Consider the following 22,430-nt stretch of genomic DNA (forward strand, 5'->3'; position numbering starts at 1 on the left):
CGAGCGGTGCCTCTCCCCCGTCGCACCAAGAACACGGCTGCCCGCGCTGCCTTACCCTCCTGTGTCACTGCTGGGCTGCATGGGTCTGCGCGGCGGCCGGTGGCTTCGTCGCTGGAGGACGCGGGGTCTGGAGGCGGCATGGGCACCGTCCTCGGCTCTGCACGCCTGGTGCTGCGGCAGTGCCCGACTCCCTTCAGCTTGCTGCGGTGGCACCGGCCCGGTGCTCCGCGGTGGCGGGCGGCACAGGTGGGAGCGGGAGATGGAGACCGACCTGCAGCGCTCCCGAGGCATCTCGGCTGGCGCCGCGGGCAGGCGGGGAGCTGGCTGTGCCTGCGGAGCCTGTGGCCCCGCTCTCTGCCCCGGCGCTGAGCTGGGTGACAGCCTGGGTCTGAAGGGGGAGTCTGCTCTGCGATCTGGCTGCAGTTAAAAATCACAAAGAATTACCTTCAAAGAAGCAAAATTTTTAGTCTGTTCACAAAAAGCCCTCCTTAACATAGATAATTCAAATATTGGCTATCCTTTGGAGACAAAAAATTGATTTTGTCTGTCTTCTGTGCTGGTCTGTGGCACAATTTCTTACTGTGAGTGTCCCCTTCCACTTCACGTTTCACGTTTCTGTTCCCTTACGTGAGGGGGAGCGAGCAGCCAGCCTGCCTGCGCGGACATGGCCCCTGGCCGGCCGGCGGGGTTTGGTCCCTCCGCAGTTGGTAGCTGTGCCAGAGGAAAATCAGCTCTGGCTTCTCATGTCCTTGCCTATTCCTCTGCGGTTACGTTAATAATTGGCATGAAAACCCTTTGCCAAGCCACAGTTAACGGAGACAGATGATCGTCACTTACCTCTTGGCAGGAACTGGCTAACAATTTCATCTGAAGAGATTAAACTTTGATCTTATTATAAATAATTTTCCCACCATTTGATCAAATGTTTTTGCACGTGTTGTTGCTTCCTCTGCCCTCAGATAATAATTTCTGTGAGACTGTTGGGTGGGTGCTGTGCCGCAGACGGCTCTTCAGTGGAGGTGTCACTCCTCATTAGGATCTTTGCTGTTCAAGGACGGATTTAGCTCCGGGAAGATCTTCCATTCCTGAGCCAGCGTACAAGCTAGGGAGGGGGGAGCCTGACGAGGTCTGACGAGGAGCCGTTCCTCGAGAGGCTCCCTCCTGGTGCCAGGCAGAGGGCAGGGGCACTGGCGCTCAGGAGCTGCCTCCTCGCTGGGGGCTTCAGGTCGGGGTAGGGGACAAGAGGCTGGGTAAGGGCAGCAAGTGCCCCGTCCTCTGTAGGGAGTGAAGCAGCAAGTCCATGATACCAACCCGCGCCTTAGGCGTTCGTCTGTGTGATGCAGCTTTTCTTCTGTGTACGTGGGAATCTCGACCCCTTACCCAACACTGCATGCTCCTGAAGGAGCTGAAATGCGCATAGAGACTATGGCATAATTAATCTTGTAATCTGTTCAAAATCAATGTCTCTTGTCGAGCTGTCGAGTCTCCGGATGCAGATGGTGGCTCAGAATTAGCTGAGGCTCGGGAAGTTTCTTGGAACACTGACATTTTTTGCTGCTGAAGGTCTCCCTCCCGGGGTGCTCCTGCCGCCAGCTCCTCTCGCTTGGGCACCACGGGCAAGGCGTGGCAGTGATGCTTAACCTGCGCCATGGGCACAGACGGGGAGAAGGTCGTCTCCTGGGCAGCGAGCTCAGGGGTGCAGGCAGGACATGGAGCCATGGGTGGCACAGCTTGTGGAGCCGCTCTGCGGAGCGTGGCGTCTCCAGCGAGACCTGGAGCCCCTCATCATGAAAGCCCACCAGAGAAGGGCTGTGACAAGGGGAAAGGGAGACTTCAGGAACACCTGAAGCAGCAGTGACTTCCTCGGCAGCTGTGGTGCGATGGTCTCGGGGAAGTCATTGGCAGCAGCAGGGACGTTCTGGCTGCAGATATGCAGATTCAGAGGGAAAATTAAACAAAGAAACAAGACCCTATTTAGCTGTCAGATCCCTGCTCCTCTAAATATATCTGAGTGCAGCTTTCACACTGCCCTTCCCCTTCAGCAGTCACAAGAGGGAATTAGCAGTTGTTCATTGTATTTGCAGGGGAAAAGAAAAGATGCTATTTAGTCTGCAGGAGGCAAAATTAATACGGTGTTTTTTCTAATCTGGCCTCAGCATGGGGCTAAATAAGTGTGTTTGAGGAGAGAACGGAGCTGTTTACCTGCAGGAGTAGAGCTGCATTAGCTATGTAAATGTTCACTGTGGGACGACGCCATTTGTATTCCCGGCAGGCATCGGCTCCTATCTTAAAGGGCTTTTAAATCTGTTGCAGATTAATAATGCAGCCAGTGCAGAAATGCATTCTCCTTTCTGAGGCTGTGGAGAAGCGGTTTGTGCTGAGTTAGGTCCTCTGAAGCAGACGGTACAGCACCAGCCCAGCCCCGGCCGGGAGGGTCTAGGGGGCACAGGACGAGCCGGCCCCGGGGCGAGGGTCTTTGCCCTCTGTGCAGCGGCATCAGGCCTGGGATTGCTGTGCGGTAACTGATGAGGCTGCGTCTCTGGTTTGGAAAGAAGGACCCTGGCGCAGGAGCTGCCTGGGACAGTGCCCAGTGCGTTGTTTGTGTTGGGGTGACTGGCGGAGAGGCTGGCTCTGCCCGGCGTGGGCAGGGTCGTCGTGCGGGGCCGCAGGAGTCTTCGGGGGCCATGGCACTTGGTGTCCCTCCAGCTGCCACTCGCCCCACGCCGGGAGCAGTGGACAGCAAACGGGTGGGTTGTGGTCTGCTCTGCCCTGCCCCAGCTCCGAGACCGCGTGGGGCGAGCATTCCTGGAGACGGCTGGGTGCCGGAGCTGGGGCTGGGCACTAAGAAGGCTCGCTCTGCTGCGTGGTTCAGCTCTGTAAGTGCTGGCTGTTGTCCCTCTCGAAGGGCCGCCGTCGGGTTTCGGATGCAGCGGGTCGTTCAGTGGAGGGGCACAGCGCCCACATCTAGGTTTATGCCTTTTCTGATGGTACACTGGTTAATTAAGAGGAGTTAACCCACGTACAGCAGAGTGGAGTTTATGAAATCAGGCAGAGTGGTGAATAATTTAATGTTTGCTTTTTCAGAATAGACGCAATGTTAGGGGAGCTTAAAATATTGATGCGAAACACATTTTTTTCACAGTGTGAAATGTTTTGTAGTCTGTGTGATTTTCCTTAGTCCCTTTAAAATATGTTTGAGGCTGGTGCCTGCTTTGCTGGCGTGTGCCGTGGGCTCTGCTCTACAGCCGATCACTAAGTGAGTGTGACTTTTCCTGATGTCTTTGTAACAGTCAGGATCACTTGCTCAAGTTTCTTCAGTCTGTTTGCTAGATTGAGAGATAAAGGAGGGCATCTGTGGGATATTTTATTGATGGGAATCGTATAAAACAGCAGGGAGCACTTAACTTCGTCTGCAGGAGCAAGCCCCGCGTTAAGCGCCGGGCTGGCCTCGCTGCTGGTGTCGCTTGCCGCTTCGCGAAGCGAGCAGCGCTGTGCGCTCCTGCAGAGGCCGCGGGCTCCTGGTGGGGGTTGCCCTGCGGTCCCTGCGCCCAGGGCTGCGAGCCGGCCCCTGCGCCGTTCTGTGTGTGCGCGTGGCTCAGCGTGTGTTTGCAGCACTGGCGCAAGAAACCAAGAATATTTCTTTTTTCTTTTCATCTTGTTGAAACACTTCTTGTGTACGAAGAGTGTTTTCACCACTCCTGTCCAACAGCACGTGCCATGTTACAGCCTGTGCTAGCCTAGACCTGGCTCCGATGAATTGGGAGTGAGGAGCAATTTGCAGGGTCTGGAGAGAAAGTGTGCCAGACTGTGCTGGCGTGGAGAGGGGGGGTGTGGGTGCTGCTGGCCGCAGGGAGGGTGTGGGGCACGCTGCCGGAGAGGGGGGACGCTCTGCCCCCGGCAGCACCGCCGTCACCCACTGCTTTCCTCTCTGATTCCTCAGCGCCGACTCCCGTCACCGACATCCGCACGGATAGGGTTGAGCAGAAGAGCGTCTCCTTGTCGTGGCAGGAGCCGGGCTTCCCGACTGCTAATGGCACCGAGTACGAGGTCAAGTACTACGAGAAGGTAGGTGCTGGGGCTGGCTCCAGCTCTGGATCGTGCCCCGGGTACCTCCCTGGCCAGCCCAGTCTGCCCTCGGGTGCGCGGTGCCCGGTGCTGCTGCTCCCGGTCGCAGCCGGCCCCCGCTGCGTGGGACGGAGCGGCGGGGAGGGAGGCAGGGAGCCCGTGTCTGTGTACGGTGCTGTTGTGAAGGTTTTACTGGCACTCGAAAGAGGAGCACTTCAAATGGGGGCAATAAAGTATTTTCCTCTCCGACACTGTTATGCAATCTGCTTACGCAAATTTTAGGAAGTATGGAATATTTGTAGAGTAAATGTTAATTAGTGGTTTTTTTCCCCCATCTCTGCAGCAAGATTTCATCCAACCCTAATGTTGGCGTCTCCCTGGGAGAAAGAGTAAAGCTCATAATTTCCATTCATTCTCATTTTTTTTTATGCATTGGGTGGCTTTTTTCAGGGACATTAGAAAACTGAGGCTGGATGCTTGCCATTAGCCAGCTAGCCAGGGACTGCTAAACCATACGGGGTTTCTAAATCTGATGAGATGACACCTGTATTCATAGCCTGCTCTCTGGGAAAGTGCTGGGCCTTGTGGTCTTCACTGGTTTAGTCTGAGTGCCACCAAACCTGTGACTTCAGTGAGCTGTGAGTGATGTTCCACATGGGAGGGGGCACAAGCAAACGTTTTTATGACAGTCTCTTAATTTTAAAAATAGCTGTTATTTGACAGGTGTGGTGGGTTGAGAATTTATAGAAGAAACACCGGTGGGCAGAGAGCAGGGGCGATGCTGTAAATCAAAATAAAAGCAGTTTATGACACAGTTCCACAAATTACCTTATCTGTGTGTGCTCAGGCTCATTATGAAACTTGATTACATGTCAAGCAAACTGTGCAGGTGACATGTTGGCATTCTGTATTTAGAAACAAACTACCTTGAAGCTGATTCATATTAATGTGATTTTCAGCATCTGATAGATTTGAAAGGAGGAATCTGTGGGTGAGGGTAAATGCTGAAGCCCGAGACGGTAATTCCTGTGCAAATGGGCTGCAGCAACAAGATACTCAGGGTACGTGAAATGAGGAAATGTCCTTCTTGGGTAGGGAATTCAAACCATAGCTCAGCAATTATTCACTGAAATAAGAATCTTGATGCTGGCATGAAAATCAACTTAGTTGCTACTTTTTGCTTTTAAAGACATAATTTAACTATGGAGATTCAAGAAGGAAAGCGTATCAAATGGAAAATGCGATTCGCATCGACATCCTGGGCCCTGGGAGCGGTGCGATGAACGGCTGCTGCCTGCGCTGGTGCCAGGTCGCGGGGCTGGGATGCTCGTCAGGGCTGGTCCCCGGCGTAGCGAGGGTGCAGCACACGCGTGTGGGATCCCAGAGGGGCCGGTGCTGCAGCCACGGGACGTGGCCTGGCCCTGCTCCTGGTGGAAAGTGGCCTCGGGTAACCCCGGTCCGGGACTGCGGTGGCAGTGGCCTCCTCTTCTTCAGGGAAGTTTGTGCGGAAGGACCCGACGTGGCTGGGAGAGCAATCTCCGGTGGTGGCTGCGGGGTAGCATGCGAAGTTTGGTGGGAGCTCAGGGGAGGGCTGGGGCTTGTTTTGCTTTACAGAGCGTGGGGAGGAGGCGGACGGGGATCTGCTGCTCTGGCACGCAGAAGCGGTGCAAGTCACCCCACGTCCCGCCGGCTGCCTGGCAGAGCCCGTCCTGCCATCCCCCGTCCAGCAGCTGCGGCAGGAGCGGGGCTGCCCATCGCCCTCCCGCAGGGGAGGCAGGGGGATCTGTAGGTCGCTGGGCAAGTGAATAAAGCCCCAGGGAACAGGGCTGCTGGCAGCTTTGATTACTCAGCAGGTGCTAATACACGCGTGTGTACCCCCAGGGCTCGAGCAGCCGTAGCAGGGGAGTGGGAGGGGGCTGGAGGGTGCCAGCAGCCGAGCCCCGGCACGGGGGAGCGAGGAGGAGAGGAGCCGTGCGGGGTGGCACAGCTGCTCCTCGCCACCCCGTCCTCCGCCCGTCTTCACAGTGCATCATCTGGCTCCGTCTGCCATTTCATGTGACCTTTCTGTGTAATTTCTATTAACGAGACATCTAGTAGATGTATTCTTTCTGTTGAAGGTTTTATGTTTAGATAGACTGTCCTGATGAGACCCAGAGGCGAGGCGAAGATAGTGTGCTGTGCCTGCTCCGTGGCGCAGCTGTCAGTCCAGCTAGATCTCCGTGTATCATTATTTCACAGGATCAGAGAGATCAAAGTTACTCAACTGTGAAAACCACATCCGCAGCCGTGACGGTCAATAACCTGAAGCCTGGCACCCTCTATATTTTCCAAATCCGGACATCTTCCTCGCCAGACTATGGAAACCACAGCCCTAGTATTGAAGTGGAGACGCTGGCAGAGTGTAAGTGTTGGCAAGGCTCATCGTCCCTTACACATGCAGGCGTGAAGCATGAGCTGTATCGTGGGGATGCTGCTGCTTGCTGCTCCTGCCCCAGATGCTTTTGGCTCTGTGGAGCAGCATCTGTTCCTCTGATTCTGCTGCTCTGGGTCTAAAAGCAGGTGCTTCCCAGGGCTTGCTGTTAATTGCATTTTCTTATTTGGTTTTAACAAGGTTGCTGCTGCTGGCCTGCCTGTCCTGGAGGTGTCTGACCTCGCTCTTGGTGCTCGTCAACGAGGGCAGCCAGTCTCTGGCTCCTCTCTGGTGTAGAGGCTGGGGACAGAGTCTCTTCTCTTTGAGTGAGATTGCCCCAGAAAGGGCTTAGCAGAGCCGGAGTGACTGCGGGGCTGTTTTGCCTTGGTGCGATGTTGGTGCTGCAACAGATCTCACCAGGTCCCTTCCGTGGGGTCACCAAACAACGCTGGGAGAGAGCAAGTGTTGGTCCCTGCCGGTGTCACTGCTGAGGGCACGGTCCTGCCCAGGTCTGCACAGACAGGGTGGCCGATGCGTGGGCTGCAGCAGAGGAGGCAAGGCCAGCCTGGAGATCCAGCTGGCCTTGGATGTGTGCCCCAGACAGGAGATGACTGCTTACCCCCACTGCCGTCCTGGCTCATGAGACGCTTGGCTTGTTAGCCGTTTGGCTGAATAAAGTCAGCCAGTATCAGTGTTAGTTGCTGGGGTTTTTCCTTTTCACAGTTTCCATTCATAACTATAGTCCAGAAGCATCTTATTTTACTGACTGAAAGAGGGCTTGGAGAGATGGTAGGGCTTCGGCTTAATAACCCACCCTGGCTAGAAATGAAAGCCCTGAGGTGGCTGGCTCAGTATGATTCTCGCAGATTGTGTTTAACAGGGCTTTAAATTGCATCCGTTTGCCACACAGAAGACATTTTCAGAATGAATTGAAGCCAAAAAAAATTTTATATAGTACGTGGCTTTCTAATACCCCTGCTTGCAAAAGGAGGAAGGGAAGGGATTAATCTGATGAAGGAATACTGTTTGTAAGCCGTACATTTCAGTATGTCCCTCCGATAAACAGGAACCTGTCCTCAGTGCTGTCAAAACCAGGAGCCTGGTGTGACAGCGCTGGGGTTGCTCCATCCGTCCCTGCAGTGTTGCCCTGCGTGTTGGTCTGATTGCACCAGCTCAAGCTCTTACAACTGAACCAGGATGTGAATTGTTGTGAGGATGGTGAAAAGCGGCCTGGCACTGTGGGTGGATTGCCCCGCAGCCTTGCTGGAGGATGCAGGCTGGCGCTGGAGGAGCGGCCAGGGCTGCCCCGTGCCTTGGACCTGCCCCAGGGCGCGTTGCCAACCAGCTCTGCTTCCCTCCCGCAGTGACAGTGGCCTCCAGCGAGCAGAACCCCGTCCTCATCATCGCGGTGGTGGCCATCGCTGGGCTGATGGTGCTGGTGTCCATGGTGATCGGTGTGATGGTCTGGAGGAGGTGAGCGGAGCTGCGGCTCAGCCTGGGCACGGGCAGAGGAGGTTTGGGGCAGGGGAGGAGAGCTGAAGCGGACCCCCACGGCAGGGGCTCCCAGCAGCACGGGGCAGCTGGCTCTGAGCTGGGAGCTGGCTTGAACAGGCTGCTGGCTCCTGGGGCTGGGCTGCTCCTGAGCACTGCGACCTCAGGCTGTTGCACCCAGCGGGAGGCTGCTGCCCAGGTAATGGTGTGCATCTTCACTCTTGTTGCAGGCAGTGTGGGTACAGCAAAGCCAGCCAGGACGGGGATGAGGAGCTGTACTTCCACTGTAAGTGAAGCCTGGCCACTGTGTGGGGATGCCGGTATTTGTTGCTATTAATAACCCAGCTCCCAGCAAAGCAGCCCTGAATCCTTGCTTCTGAACTGTTGTCATCCCGCATTATCCCAGAGCAGTGGCTCAGCGCAGTCAGGCTCTCTGGGGACAGCGGGCTTGACAGCTTCATAAGCCAGTGTCCGTCCTTCCCATACGCAGGTCACTGCCGTGCCAGAGGAAATGGGAATGCTTTCAGCTTTCCACGGGGTGTATGAATTATTCCGTCAGCTTTTCACAAATGGCTACGTGAGAATACAGCTTTGTTTTCTGGGGCTACTCTTGATTACTGAGCAGCAATAATTTTGCAGACAACAGTTGTCAACAGAAATTCAGATGTCAGGATTGATGAGTTCATTTGATTCCTGGCATATGCCTGTGAAGCACACACATGCTCTTCTGCTCCCCGAAGCATGTCAGAAGCAGCAGAGCCTTCGTGCTTCTCAGATGCAGCTTGGCCATTTCAGCTGGCTTTGAAGGGCCTCGTGCCTTGACAAAGGTTTTCCGTGCAGGAGGAGGGAGCGCAGCAGCCGCCCCGTCCCGGGAAGGCGAATGGAGCCGGGGTGGAAGGGAAGCCTGGCGTGGTGTGACCCCTTCCCGGAGAGGAGGAGACGCAGCAGTGCTCTAGCAGGGGCCCGGCCAGCGGCAGAGCTGATGTGTTTCGGCTGTCTGTTTTCAGGAGATGTGACTTAGGGTTTTGAAGAGGCCCCAGCAAGCGGGCGGCTGTTTCCCCCCGGAGTTCTGCAGGGCTGGGGTTGCTGTGCGCGGTGCTGCCGGGTGTGCTGCCAGGCAGGGCTGCTGGCTGTGCGGCAGATGGTGGCTGCCTGTGGGAGGAATTCTGCTGCCCATGCTGCTAATCAAGGGGACCTGGAACATGGCTGTTGCTCATTACTATAATTATCTCTCCTGGAGGTCTTGGGAACAGAGATGATTTGGATACTTGAGGATTAGCAAGGGTGGCAGATAGGCTCCGTCTGGGAGGGAGCTGCACTAGGGTGAAGGAGCCGCTCTGCTTTAACCCGGGGGTTGCGGCAGTGGAGCAGAGCGATTCGGTTCATGTAATCCTGCAAGAAATTTCCTAGCAACCTGAAAGCTGTGTCTTTTGCTTTGCTTATAAAAAGGTGGCAAGGTAGTCCTGCCAGCAGACCTGGAGATGGATAACCTGCGAGAGCGTTTCCGGGGGCAGGCGGGCAGGAGCTCTGCCGAGCCTTTCTCACATGCCCTTTGTGCGTTTCCTGCTCTCCTGCAGTTAAAGTGCCAACCAGGAGGACGTACATCGACCCTGACACTTGCGAAGACCCTATGCAGGCCGTGCACCTCTTTGCCAAAGAGCTGGATAACGCTAGCATTAAAATTGAGAGGATCATTGGGACAGGCAAGTTCCTTCTCGCCAGCCCCTCTGCGGCGGTGGCTGTGCCGTGGGGCAGTGGCCGTGCCGTGGGCTGTACGTGCCACGGCCGGAGCGCTCCCCTCCTGCCCCGGCAGCCAGGGCCGCGGTGCTGCCGTGACGCTGCTGCTGCGGTCCTGCCCGACCCGCAGTGCCGTGGGCGCGTGCCGGCCCACCCGCCGCTGCCCGTGGGCTCTGCCCTCCTTGCTGTCGGCTCCCAGGGCAGCTCCTCGTCCTTTGCCACCGTCAGCGCCGCACGGCTTTGCTCTTGCTCTTGTCTCGGGGGGGTGCGTGCTTGTGGTGGGGAGACGGGAGTGGGGCTGGTGAGTATTTTGTTGGGGAGCTTGATTTCGCATTCCCGTTTGTTTTTCTGAGGCAGTAAGTACAACCCAGCCGAGTGCGGTGGGGACCGGAAAGCATCAGCAGTTATCTGCTTCGGGGCAGTTTGGCAGCAACATGAAAACTGTTTAGAAATATGTGAACTTAACGATTTATTGATTTTCATCAACTTCACTGCCTGCAACTTAAAAGCAAATTAAAATCCACTCAATGGGCCCTAGAGCCTTAATCACTAATATGTGCCAGAACATGGGAAACACGATTGTTCTTTGTAGTTTCTTTTCCTAAGGATAAATTCAGCTGCGGGAAGGGAAAAGGGAAGGGCTTGCCCACCAGCTTAAGGGACAGTGTTGAATGGAAGAGGACACTGAGGAGAAGAGGAGATTATCTTTGTGGTTGCTGAGTGGAGGAGCTGAGGCTAATCCCACATACCTTTCAGAAGCCAATTGGTGTTTCAAAAATCAAGAAAGAAATCAGTCAGGAAGACAGTTAAATATAAGGAATTTGGGAATGCATTCGTCTCACTGCTGACCTAACAAGTACCTGGCTTTCAAATCAATAAAGCTTTTTATAGCTACACATTTTTGCTGTAAAGCCAATATTGGCCTTTTATGTTATGAATTTGGTAGCTCCTGTTGTCAAGCACGTGGCTGTGCAGAGTGGGATGCTCTGCCTCAACGGCTGCAGAAACCCTCCTGGCCGTGCCGCGCTCTGTTCCACGAGGAGCAGACCTTCACGTGCTGAGCTGCGAGGCAGAAAGGGCCAGGCCGGGGACCATGGACTCGGCGGCCAGGGGTTAATCTTCTCTTCATGGGAAAAAGCGCAATATGCACTTGAGCAGAGAGTGGCTTAGAGGTGTAGGAAGAGGAGGAAGAAATTGTGTTGTGTTTTTAGTATCACATGCTGATAACTTGTGTGAAGGGTTGCGTGTTCAACAAAGATGGGGGAGGATGGTAAAACAGAAGACAGACTCTGCGGGGGAAACCTGCAGCCATGCAGGGCTCGTGTTCCTGAGTTTATGGATTGGCAAATCCTCTGGTTAGCGATGGGAAAGTCTTGCTTGTCTACACGGCAAGACACATCACTTGTGCTACAGAAGTGCACTTTGGGGTCCCAAAGCAAAAAAAATATCCCCAAAAGGGAAGCACATTCGCAGAAGAGGGCTGCTGCCCTTTGCTTTGTAGCAGGGGTGTGTGTGTGTATATATATATAGATAGATAGGTATGAAACCTGTCTTCGTAGTGCGTTGCAGCAGCTCAGTAAAGCATCGTCCTTACACAGCGATACTGAGAGCTGTGAGGGAGCCATGAAGGTGGCTGGCCGGTAGCTGGTTCTCTCATGGTCTGGAGTGGCAGAGGGGTGTGTGGCAGCGCACCAAGGAGCGATGCGAAAGTGGTTGCAGGGGTCCTTGGGAAGGTGCAGAGCCGAGCAGGGGCTGCGAGAGAAGTCCCGCCATGGCTGTTGAACTCCTCTCTCTGCTGCGCAGGGGAGTTTGGGGAAATCTGCCGGGGATGCCTGAAGCTGCCCAGCAAGAGAGAGCTGCCAGTTGCCATCCAGACGCTGCGGGCAGGGTGCTCGGAGAAGCAGCAGTGCTTGTTCCTGGCGGAGGCCTGCACCATGGGCCAGTTCGACCACTCCAACGTCATCCGCCTGGAGGGGGTCATCACCAGAGGTGAGGGGGTCCCGGGCTGTACAGCACAGCAAGGTGCTTGCGCCGTTGGTCCGGGGTGATGACCTGGTGCTGGAGGTGCAGTACTGTTGGCTCTCTGCAAATCAGGTGTTTCCTCATGTGTTAGCTATTTTAGCATTCTGATGACTAATAAAATGCTTACAGCTAGTTTAATAAATCCAGGTAGCAGGACTGGCTTAGCAGCAAAACTGTGCACTCTTAATAAAAGCAAATTGAAGTGGGGTTCTGTCAGTAAAACAGATGACTCTCTGTTCCCAGCTCTCATGGGAGTGTGTGTGCTGAACTAGTCTGCGGATGCTGTAGTTAAATAGATATTCATGTAAATCCAAAGAAACGTGAGCACGTGTGCTGATTTTAACTAGCCTTTTCATTAGGTAAGGAGGTATTTTTGTCCTGAGTCTTGGGCTGAGCTGGTTGCTTTTGCTTTCACTGAGTAGTGCTGTCCTCCTTTGTGAAGTGGTTCAGTGTCCTGATTAAAAGAGCATCTGATATTGGGATCCAGTGGATTCCCATCTGTGAGCCATAGGAAAGCCTCAGACCCACTGCTCATTGCAAACTGTCTGAGACAAATTCCTTGTCCTGACTGCGCTGGAGGTTAGCGCCCGGGTCTCTAGTGCCTGCAGGTTAGAGCTGCCTCAGCAGTGGGCAGGGCTCACGCAGTGCTCCTTCTCTGTCTGTGCAGGGACTACCATGATGATCGTGATGGAGTACATGGGCAACGGCCTGCTGGACACTTTTCTGAGGGTGAGTGCGGTGGGAGCCGGTGGTAACTGCGGGGTCTGCCGCCCGCTCGGGCTCTGCTGGCAGTGCCGCTTGAACAGGGCATTACTCACCTTTGGCTTTTCCTCCGCTTTTTTACAGAAGCATGAGGGACAGTTCACGGCCACCCAGCTCGTTTGCATGTTGCAGGGGATTGCCTCTGGCATGAAGTACCTGGCAGAGATGGGTTACATACATAAAAGCCTTGCTGCCCATAAAGTCCTTGTGAACAGCAGCCTGGCTTGCAAAATAACTGGTTTCAGACGTCCGCAAGAAGATAAGATGGAGACCATCTTCTCCACCATGGTAAGCCGTATTTCCAGATGTCATTGTCAACGTTCCCCGAAAGCAAAATGCTGACCACAAAACCTCGGCAGAGGTGGATCTGCCTGGCTGCAATGCATGGCCATGGCCAGGAGCACTTGGGCTGGGGCCTGGTGTCACTGGAGAGCTTTGCGTCCTGCTCTGAATGCTGAGTAAGGATCAAATCCAAAGTCAGCCGGCTTCCACAGGCGGAGTTAATAAGACACATAGCAATCCTACTCCGGAACCAGTATTTTTCCTAGGCTCCCGTTTCCTTCCTCATGTAAGAATGCAGACTCTGCATCTTAAAGTTTCTTTTTGCACTAGAAATCCGATGCGTTTAGCCAGGGAGCAGCACAGCAGCCGTCCAGCACGGCTCAGGCTCTGGCCGCAGCCCTGCCGCACGTCTGCACAACCCGGCAGAGGGGCGGCAGCGGCTGGAGGCAGCGCTGGCAGCCTCGGGGTTCCTTATGTCCCTTTTATCACATCTAAGGAAATTCATGGATTTCAGTTAAGAATTTAAGTCCTGCTTGATTCACACTCACGCCTTATCAGCTCTGCTAGCCAGCGCGTCTCCCGAGTGCCTGCCTGCGCGTGGGGAAGCTGCCCGGAGCCCCTGGGCGCGGAGCCGGGGGGCTGGGCAGGCACCCCGTGAGCCTCGAGGCCCCAGAGCCCCTCGCTGGGGCCCGCTCGCCCTCCCACATCTTTCATGCGCTGCTTCGGCGCCTTTCACTTGGGGTGTGGCAAAGGTTTTGTCACCGCAGAGCAGTGAGATGTATTTCCTTTGGTACCCCGCGGACGCCCTGCGTCAGCTGGGTCTGTTAGCGTATCACATTAAGCGGCATTAATATTTTAAAGAGCACAGATTCCTCAGTCAGGTGAGCGCGGATTGTTTGCAGGGAGCGCTGGCAGCGCTGAGGAGGCGGCAGCTGATGTGTGCTGCCTGCAGGGAGCCGGTGCCCGTGTCCCCGTGCAGGGTACGGGCGTCACAGCGGTCGTTTGCCAGTTCTGAGCAGGCTGGTGGCGGAAAGGAGAACTTTTGGAAGACTTTTCCAGCCATTATCACGAGCTGCAGCGAGGCACACTTGGTGCGCTCCGCCGGCAGAGCATCCCGAAGAGTCCCTGGCAAAGTGCGACCGTGCCGGACATGGCGAGCGTGGCCGGCAGAGCCGTCGCTCAGCGGTGGCTGTCGTGCTGCAAAGCCCTTGAGCAGCTTCCCCGGTGCTGGCTGCCGCTGGGACGGAGCAGCCCGCAGAGCCGGGGCTGAGAACCCGTCTCCCACCACGGGGCTGCGGCTTTGGGGTTAAGGTCTCCCCGTTGTTAATTATGATTAGCTGTGGTGGCTGTCACCTGCTTCCCCTTTTGCACACAGGGGGCTCTGCAGACACCGAGACGAGGATTGCTAATTACAGGAGAGCAAGCCGCGGTGGAGGGACTGTGTGTTTGCACTGCTCTGAAATGGTTTTCATTAAATATTAATGTATAAAATGCCATCAGCTCTTCCCAGAGACATTCTCCTCTCCCATTAATATTTTAGGACTTGCACTCCCATGTAGCATATTGTTGTGTGGCCGTTTTAAAACAAATTGAGGAAGAGGTTTTCTCTTCGTACTAACCCTGCACGTGGCACGCAGTCTTGCTCAGTGCCTGCCCTGCGATGCCGGGCAGGGCATGGCGAGCGACTGTCCGGGTACCGCATGCATCGGCTGCATCCCCCTGTGTGAGCGTGTCGTTTCTCCCCTTCTGCCCGTCCAGCGTGGGAAGAGCCTGGTGCTCTGGTCAGCCCCCGAAGCCATCCAGTATCATCACTTCAGTCCAGCCAGTGATGTGTGGAGCTTCGGCATCGTCATGTGGGAAGTCATGTCCTACGGCGAGAGACCCTACTGGGACATGTCCAACCAGGATGTGAGTACCCGGCAGCCCCGCGGTAGATGACGGCGTGGCCATTGCCGCTGGCGTGTAGGTGGCTCCATGGTGAATGGAGGAGATGCTGGTGCTCCCAGGAGGGTGTGAGGGGGGACGCTTGCCCCAGGGGCTTGTCTGCGATCTGTGTCACAGCGCCTGACCCCGTCCCCTCCGCCCTCCTCTGGTGCTGCAGGTGATGAAGGCTGTGGAGGATGGGTTCCGCCTGCCTGCCCCGGTGAACTGCCAGCCGCCCCTCCACCAGCTCATGCTCGACTGCTGGCAGAAGGACCGCAGCCAGAGACCCAAGTTCTCACACATCCACAACATCCTGAGCAAGATGGTGCAGAGTCCGGAGGCCCTGCTGTGCCCCAGCTCCACATGCACCAGGTGACCACCCTCATGCTTGCTGCCCGCTCTTTGCGGGCCAGTCCCACCGCGCGTGTGCGTGCCCTCCTCCCTCCTCACCGCCCCGCTTTGTTGGCAGGTCCCACAGCACCTCCATCCCCCTCACCGAGCGTACCTTCTCAGCCTTCCCGTCTTTCAGCTCTGTGGGCGAGTGGCTGGAAGCGATAGAAATGGGCAGGTACAAAGACAACTTCACCGCTGCAGGCTACTGCTACTTGGAGTCGGTGGCCAGGATGACAGCCCAGTAAGTGAACTGGTTTCCTGGGTATAACCTCGTGTTGCTGGGTGCAGCGTGAGCAAGCTCTGCTTTGCAGTTAGTCAGGCGTCACTAAACAAGAGGACAGATCTTCCAAAACGTGTCTGTAGGAGCTCACTGGCGTGGGTTGGGCTGCGTGTGGTGTGCCTCTCAGTTGCTGGTTTTTGAAGCTGAGATTTAAACCTGTGGTTTCTGACAGTAGCGTTGCCTGTCCCTTCCAGGGAGCAGCACCAAATCGAATGCAATTTACTGATAAGTTGTTCCACAGGCAGCGCGGGGCAGGGCTGGGCGCTGGCTCGCGTTGCCCCCGGGTTCCTGGTGCGGGTCTGTGTTGCTTCGGCTGGGGCAACAGGCTGGGGATTTCTCGCTCTGGCAGGTCCACGGCAGCCTGATGGTCCAGACCTGCGCTGCCCTTGCCTGGGAGTGGTTGGTGTCCAAGCACTTTGCCGTTAGGGCTCGTTTTCCGTGGCTGATGCAAGGCTCGTTTTGCAGAGACGTCCTCAGCCTGGGGATCACGCTGGCGGAGCACCAGAAGACCATCCTGAGCGGGATCCAGACTCTCCGGGCCCAGGTGATCCAAATGCATGGCTGCGGCGTGCAGGTGTGAGCAGAGGTGCGGAGCAGGGACGTGGCGCACCCGGGAGGACACAGCCAGCCGGCCCCAAGCCGGGCCGACTCCGAAACCTCACGGTTTCAGGTGGGATGTAGGAACCACCGGGCTGCTGCCAAACAAGTCATTCCACGTGGCAAGAGAGCAGGGCTTCCCATCCCCTGTGCCAGGGAAGCCAAAGATTCCTGGGACGCGTGTGGTGTGCCTCGGTGGACCTGGCTCTTGCTAGCGCTGTTTTGTAAGAGGAGTCAAACTGTAATGATGCCATTTCATATGGTAATTAGGTTAACAGGGTGGATGGACATTTGTGCACTGTCTTAATCCACAGCTGACAGCATTTTTGTATCTAGCATCCTACTGGTGAAATCCGTGGGTATTTTTTATACAAGCCGACATGTTCTAGTAACCCCACAAGGAGCTTTTATTGCTTTTATTTTTAGAGACCAGAGCACAGCTCACCCACAGCGATCAACTTCTGGAAGGTGACTTTCCCCATCTGCTATGCGGGAAGGAAACTCTTTCCCAGCCACGTCCCTTCCGTTCCACGAGCTACTTCACTGAGTCTTGACACCACAGTTGGTGAACAAAACCAAATATTCTCCACAAAAGTGCAGAGCAAATGGTGCTGAACGTTTCTAAGGCTCTCTTGACAGGACAATTTCAGGGGAAGAAATGAAAAGCTTTGATGAGGAGAGCCATAGCCAAGAGAGGGCAAGCAGTGGAGCCCTTGGGCTGCCCTGCTGATGCTCTCAGCCTTCGCTGCCTTTTGTGCAGGTCCTGCTCCCTCGTTTTGCTGCTGGAGCCCAGTGGTGGGGCAAGAACTTCCAGACCAGAGCAAGAGCAGGCAGCGCACTGCTGCCCGCACGCAGACTGAGCCCGCAGGCAGAGACCTGCCGCCCGCGCAGCACTGATGCTAAAGCATCTGTTGCTGCTTTGGCCTCTCTGCTATGCTTCATGCCTTGCAGTTTTGCAGGCAGAGCTTCCCGCACCTTGCCCGTGCTGGCCCCTTGGGCAGCTGTGATGGGCTCTGACTGCTGTCCCTAGGCTGCAGAGCGAAGCAGGCAGAGCATGGCTGCGTGCCCAGTCACGGGCTGACACCAGAGCCTGGGGACTCCCTGCTGTCAGCTGGGCTGGAGCACCCCGCTCAGCAGCGTCTGCACTGCCTTGGAGCAGGAGACGGATGAGTGCTCTTCCCTCTCTAGGTCTGGAAGCTTTTGCAGGGGAAAAGATTTTATGAACAGCACTAATTCAACCCAAAGCAGCAGAAAGGAACCATTCATCCAGAAATGGGATGGAAACCTGGAACTGGTTTGGAGTCAGAGGGACAGCGGACATGGCCGTGCTCTGGGTGGATGCTTCCCGTGCCCGGTCTGGCAGCGTGCCTTGGAAGGGCCACCTCGGCTGCGGTGAGTGTCCTTCCCCTCCTCCTCCGGCAGCCTGGCTGCCCTGGGCCGGTCGGGAGCAGTGAAGGGAGAGGCTGCTGGAGTGTCCTGCCTTGCACGCTGGCACTTCCCACTGACACAGGCCTGATCCCTGACGGAAGGCACAAACAGCGTCTGCTTAATAGTACAAGTTTCCTTGAAGTTAGTTAATTAAATTGGTCTTTGCAGCCTTGTAGAGAGTTTTGTAGGCCTTTTATTATCATCTGTAAGTATTGCAAGTGAATTATTAATGATGAAAGGCAAAGATTTACAAAGGGAATGAATGTGCTGTGGGAGATGTTCACAGCGTGGCTGGAAATCCATTCGAGCCAGATCCTCCTGTCAGCCTGCTCCGAGGGAAGAAGACTCTAAGTGATGCTTGAGCGAGGGGCCCTGAGGAGCCTCTCGCGCGGCTGGCATGGCACCAGCCCTGCCCGGGCATCCTCCTGCTCTCCTGGTCGTGTGGCCAAGCAGAGCGGCACAGCTGTAGGTGCTGGTGGCTGTCCTGGCCCCCCTGCCAGAACACGTTGCTGCAGGGATCCAGGTTCTGCTTAGTAAAGCCTCAGCCATGGTGGTTCCTTTTCACTGGCGCTCGGCCGCTTGGCCAGGCTGGGTCCAGGGGTGCTCAAGACTGACAAGATTTCACTTTTTTCAGATATACTTTAGCTTGATTGCGTCGGAGATCAGAACTCTCTGCCTGAACTTCACTGGCCAGGGGTCTCAAGAAGGTGTCAGCTAAAGTTGATAATTGATTTTCTGCTATGTGCTGGCATTCCTGGGCAGTGCTGTGGTGAGCACCACACGCTCCCAGCCGCTCTCGGGTCCCGCAGCCCCACAGGGAGAAGGACACCTTCCCCTGTGCTGGTTCTGAGCTCCCAGCTGTGAACACGGAAGGGAGAGCGAGCCAGCCCAGACCCGGAGCTGAGACGGAGCTGTCCCGGCAGCAGTGGGCTGTGCTCCGGGGAGTTCGCTGCTCTCTGGGGTAAACAAGCTCTCTCCTTCCTGCCACTTCTGCGGTTTAAACATTCCCAAATGTCACTTGGTTAGTTTTGTAACGGAAATAATTTGTCTTAAAGTTTGGCCCCTGTCCGGTCTGGTTGGTCACTCGCCATCCTGCGGTTTCACACCCAGATAAGTAATAATGATGAACCGAAACCTTCATTTGGTAGAAATGCCAGATCCCAAGGATCAAGTGCAATTTGTATGCTCTTTATGTTTACATTTTATCTATAGACAAAGTATATTAAAGTTCTCTAGGCCAGGAGCTGAACCAACTTGATTCCGGATCCTCTCCCCATCTCCCTGCTCAGATTTCCAGCAGCCTCCTGCGCTGGGATGCAGGGGGCTGTGCTGGGAGGTCGCTGCCAGAGAGGCTGGCTCCAGTCGGTGCGGCTGCTTTCAGGGAGGGCTTGGTGACAGGTGACAGAGTGCTGCAGAGCCCGGGAAGCAGACCTGCCCGTGAGCAGGCAGCAGCACGTTCCTCCTGAGCCCCGCAGAACAGAGCCCGTCTCCAAAGCTGCGGGCGCAAGGAGGGGCTGGCCCTGGGTGCTGCCCTGGCTGTTCCTGGGGCTGCCGGGCTCTGCTCCTCCGTCCCTCCGAGCGTTGCTGAGCTGGGGGAGAACCCTCAGCACAGCTGGTGTGGAGCCTGTCGTTCCTCCGCACCGCAGTGCCCGGCAGCTCGCGGGGAGCCGTGGAGCCTTGGGAAGCTGCCGTGGCCGTGCGGGCAGGGGTCCCTGCCCTCCCGCAGCCGTGGAGCTCTGCGCCGGGCTGGCAGCCCCGCGGCTTCCCGGGCCCTTCGCTCGTGTAGTCGCATGGTGCTCGCTCTGCTAGGGTGCTCCAGGTAAAACGGAGACTTCAGTCGTTTCTGTGGTGTTTCCCCACTGAATTAGGCTCCCATACTACTTTCTCTGTTGCAGTCAGAGCTGAAGGTGTTATTTCTTTGAGTGTCTCTAGCTGTTTCCAAAAGAAATTCGGTGTTTAATTACTTTTCTGACTTACTGCGGTGAGGGACTCAGATGTGGTGTTTCAGAAAGCTGGTTTTTTAGACAGTATGGTTCTGTGGATGGGACCGTGCTCTAACTCGGCAGGAACGAGATATTTCCTTTCATGGCCTCTCCTTCAAGAAAGAAAAGAAAAAGCACGTAATGGCAGTACGCTTACTAACCTAGCTTCTTGCAACAAGAAACAATTCTAATTGAGCTCCTCATCAACACTCAAGACAATAAAATGAGCAGATTAAGCTATAGATTGTTTTTATTATTTTAAAATTAACTTGCATCCTCTCAGCATCTCTCTTTGGGGAAGTATTCAATGCCTTATAATTAAATTAATTAGCAACACTGTTCTGAAGCTGCTGAACCAAGGGGAATGCCTCAAACTGATTTCGGTCTCTTTGCCCATCCAGCCTCTGACATGGTGCAAGGCTCCTTCCCCCTCCCTTGGCTATGAGGAAGCCCAGGTCACACTGGTGCCAGTAAGGGCTCAGGACTGGGTGAGCACCCTCGGCTTCTCTGCAGCAGCGTTAGCATTAATTGGCTTGTTCAGAGAAGAACGAGCATTTTGCAATCTGCAGGCTTTGCTGGAGCTAGTAAAGAGAGGGTTAGGGTTCGGATGTTCAGGCAGAGTGGAGGCCGGTAATGAATGAGCGGAGCTGAGCAAGCGCCTGTGCCCAGGCTCCTGTGCGCATGGGACGGTCGCCGCTCTTGCGCGGGGAAGCTCCCGGCCAGCAGCCCGGATCCCTCGGCGCGTCCCGTCGGCGCCTTGCAGCTGTGAAGCAGGACGTTGTTTCCATCGTGTGTCCTCGTGTGCGGGAGCCAGGACTGGGGAAGCTCTGGCTGCAGCCGCTGCGGCTTGGAGCCGCTCGGTGCGGGCAGGGGACACGGCTGCCCCGTCGCCAGCACCCTGCAACACCCCCTCGTGTGGAACCCAGGCTGGAATCAAGTTGGTTCACCTCCAGGTGCTTTTTGATATTCATTAACCATGTGTTATATACTGTAAATACATACATGAGGAGACAATATATATTTTTATAAGCTTGAAACAAATGTAATATAATATCATAAGGGACACTGTGTGCATTTCATGTTTGAACTATAGTCATCTACAGGGAATCACAGTTGGTTTGGAATAATTAATAATAGTAATAATAAATGGTAATAAAGATCTATTGACATTTTTGTTAATTTTGTATTTATTGAACTATGCTTGAAGACTGCAATAATGAGATATCTAAATACCTAAGTAAAAAACAACCACCAAAGCTGCCCTGGCTTGTCTGTGTGGGTCATTTCAGGCGTTCTGATGAGAAGTACCACGTTAGCAAGGGGAGCAGGTGTCAGGTAAGGAACAGTTTTTTAGTAGCAGCAAGGCGTGAAATGAAGCATTGTTTTATTAAATAGCATGTGCTGGGATGAGAGCCTTTGCTCCTGCTGCAGAGGTGGCAGCAGCGGTGGAACTCAGCATGGTGGATTCTTGCTGTTGACACTCTGTTAGGGGGGAAGGAACCCATTACTGAACTAGTACAGCGTGTGTGTGTTGTGGACAGAAAGCTCCGTCGGTTGGACGTCGGGCAGGCAGGAACCCCCCCCGTCACCCCAGGGACCGGATGACCTCGGAAGTGCTCGCAGTGTGGGGCTGTCAATGCAAGGGCAATTGTCAGTCTAACGTACGTGTTGCTGTGTAAGTGTGGGGATGCTGCTGAGCAGAGGAAAAACACTGCAGAGTTACTGTGCTCAAGGCATGTAATTAATTGTTTAATTGAATGAAAGAAAGCAGTGTATGACCAGCATGTTCAATGCAAACACTGCGCAAACAATGTTTAGAAATAACTCGATGAGACTCTTTCACTAGTTCTTATTTCTTCTCTTTTTCTTAGGCTGCTTAATGCTAAAGAACATGTACAAAAGGCTCGTTTTGGTATGCTGACAACGGTGACAGCTGCTAGGAAAAGGAACTGAATGGGTGCTTAAAATGGGTGAAGTCTATTTGCCTTCTGTCGATCAATTAATTCAGCCAGTCTTCCCTCGGAGCCTGGCCAGGGCTATATTGGCACTATAAAGAAATAATTAGAGCTCTGAAGCGGGGTTGTGAATAGTGGATTGCAAGTCACAGCCAAGCAGATGTATTTTTTTGTCCAGTTATCCGCACTCTTGCCTCCTGGGCTCTGTGGGTGATGATTTTACCCCTCTCCTGTGACCTTGCTGGCAAGGTCTCGGCTGGGGGCTGTGGGATGCCTCCCCTCCTGGCTGCGATGGCAGGGCTGGGGACCCCTGTGCTGCTGGGGGCGTTTCCCCCAGCACAGACGACTGGGGGGTGTGGTGGAGGATGTGGGTGATGCTGGGGGTGGTGGGGGTCTCCAGCTGCGGATACCGCTCTCCCTCGGGGCCGGCGGGCGGACACGAGCGCCAGCAAAGGCAGCGTCAGCGTCAGCCCCGCGATGCTCCCATTGTGCCATTGCCGAGCCGTGTGAATCGAGCCATTAATAATTGAGATCGTGTCATACAGACACAAGTCTGCTGGAGGCTGCGTGCGGTGGCTTGCAGGGAGAGCTGAGAAATCGTTAGCAGCACCGTGAAAGGCGGTCGGAGCGGGCAGCAGGCACGGCTCCACGTCCATGACCGCCGGGCTGTGGGAGCCAGCAGCCCAGGGCCCCGTCCCGGCTCTCAGCCCCAGGAGCCTGTCTCCTGTCTGCCCTGGCACGTTTGAGCTTGTCTCACTTGATGCCTTGTGTGAAGGGTGAAAAAAATAAAAATAAGGAAAGTGATTGCCCAGAAAGGAGTTGTTACACACCTGTATAATTAGCTGGCATTAATTAATGGTTCCAGAATGGCTCCTTCCTTTCTGCCACCCAGGGAGCAGAGTTGCCCAGCTGTCACACCGCGGGTCCATGCTTCAGCAGCTCACCGCACTGCTTACCGGGGAGGCAAATTTTCTGTCTTACTGGGTCAAGCGGCTGCACTGAGCAGTGTCAGCATCTCCCTGCCCTGCCTGGGGTGGAAGCTTTGTCTTTGTAACCTGCTGCTCACAGTTCTACGACTGCCCTGTTGCGGTGATGGATTGCAC

General features: G+C 55.1%; 1 protein-coding gene across 2 annotated transcripts in view; it reads left to right on the top strand.

Moving 5' to 3' along the window:
* Positions 1-20,615, top strand: part of EPHA10 (EPH receptor A10) — a 39,312-nt gene extending 18,697 nt beyond the window's left edge. The window contains exons 6-18 of one of the 2 annotated variants that reach the window (XM_075437797.1): positions 3,941-4,065; positions 6,304-6,466; positions 7,840-7,948; positions 8,197-8,252; positions 9,544-9,669; positions 11,507-11,692; positions 12,393-12,454; positions 12,572-12,775; positions 14,528-14,677; positions 14,871-15,064; positions 15,162-15,326; positions 15,831-15,951; positions 17,151-20,615. In XM_075437797.1, the coding sequence (XP_075293912.1) occupies positions 3,941-4,065; positions 6,304-6,466; positions 7,840-7,948; positions 8,197-8,252; positions 9,544-9,669; positions 11,507-11,692; positions 12,393-12,454; positions 12,572-12,775; positions 14,528-14,677; positions 14,871-15,064; positions 15,162-15,326; positions 15,831-15,945 (1,655 nt within the window). In that variant the 3' untranslated portion in view covers positions 15,946-15,951; positions 17,151-20,615. Of the gene's footprint in view, positions 1-3,940; positions 4,066-6,303; positions 6,467-7,839; positions 7,949-8,196; positions 8,253-9,543; positions 9,670-11,506; positions 11,693-12,392; positions 12,455-12,571; positions 12,776-14,527; positions 14,678-14,870; positions 15,065-15,161; positions 15,327-15,830 lie in introns of both variants that reach the window. The other variant, XM_075437796.1, reaches the window with a different exon arrangement.
* Positions 20,616-22,430: the final 1,815 nt, after the last annotated feature.

The sequence above is a fragment of the Opisthocomus hoazin genome, chromosome 17 (genome assembly GCF_030867145.1).
Source record: "Opisthocomus hoazin isolate bOpiHoa1 chromosome 17, bOpiHoa1.hap1, whole genome shotgun sequence".
Classification (NCBI taxonomy): Eukaryota; Metazoa; Chordata; class Aves; order Opisthocomiformes; family Opisthocomidae; genus Opisthocomus; species Opisthocomus hoazin.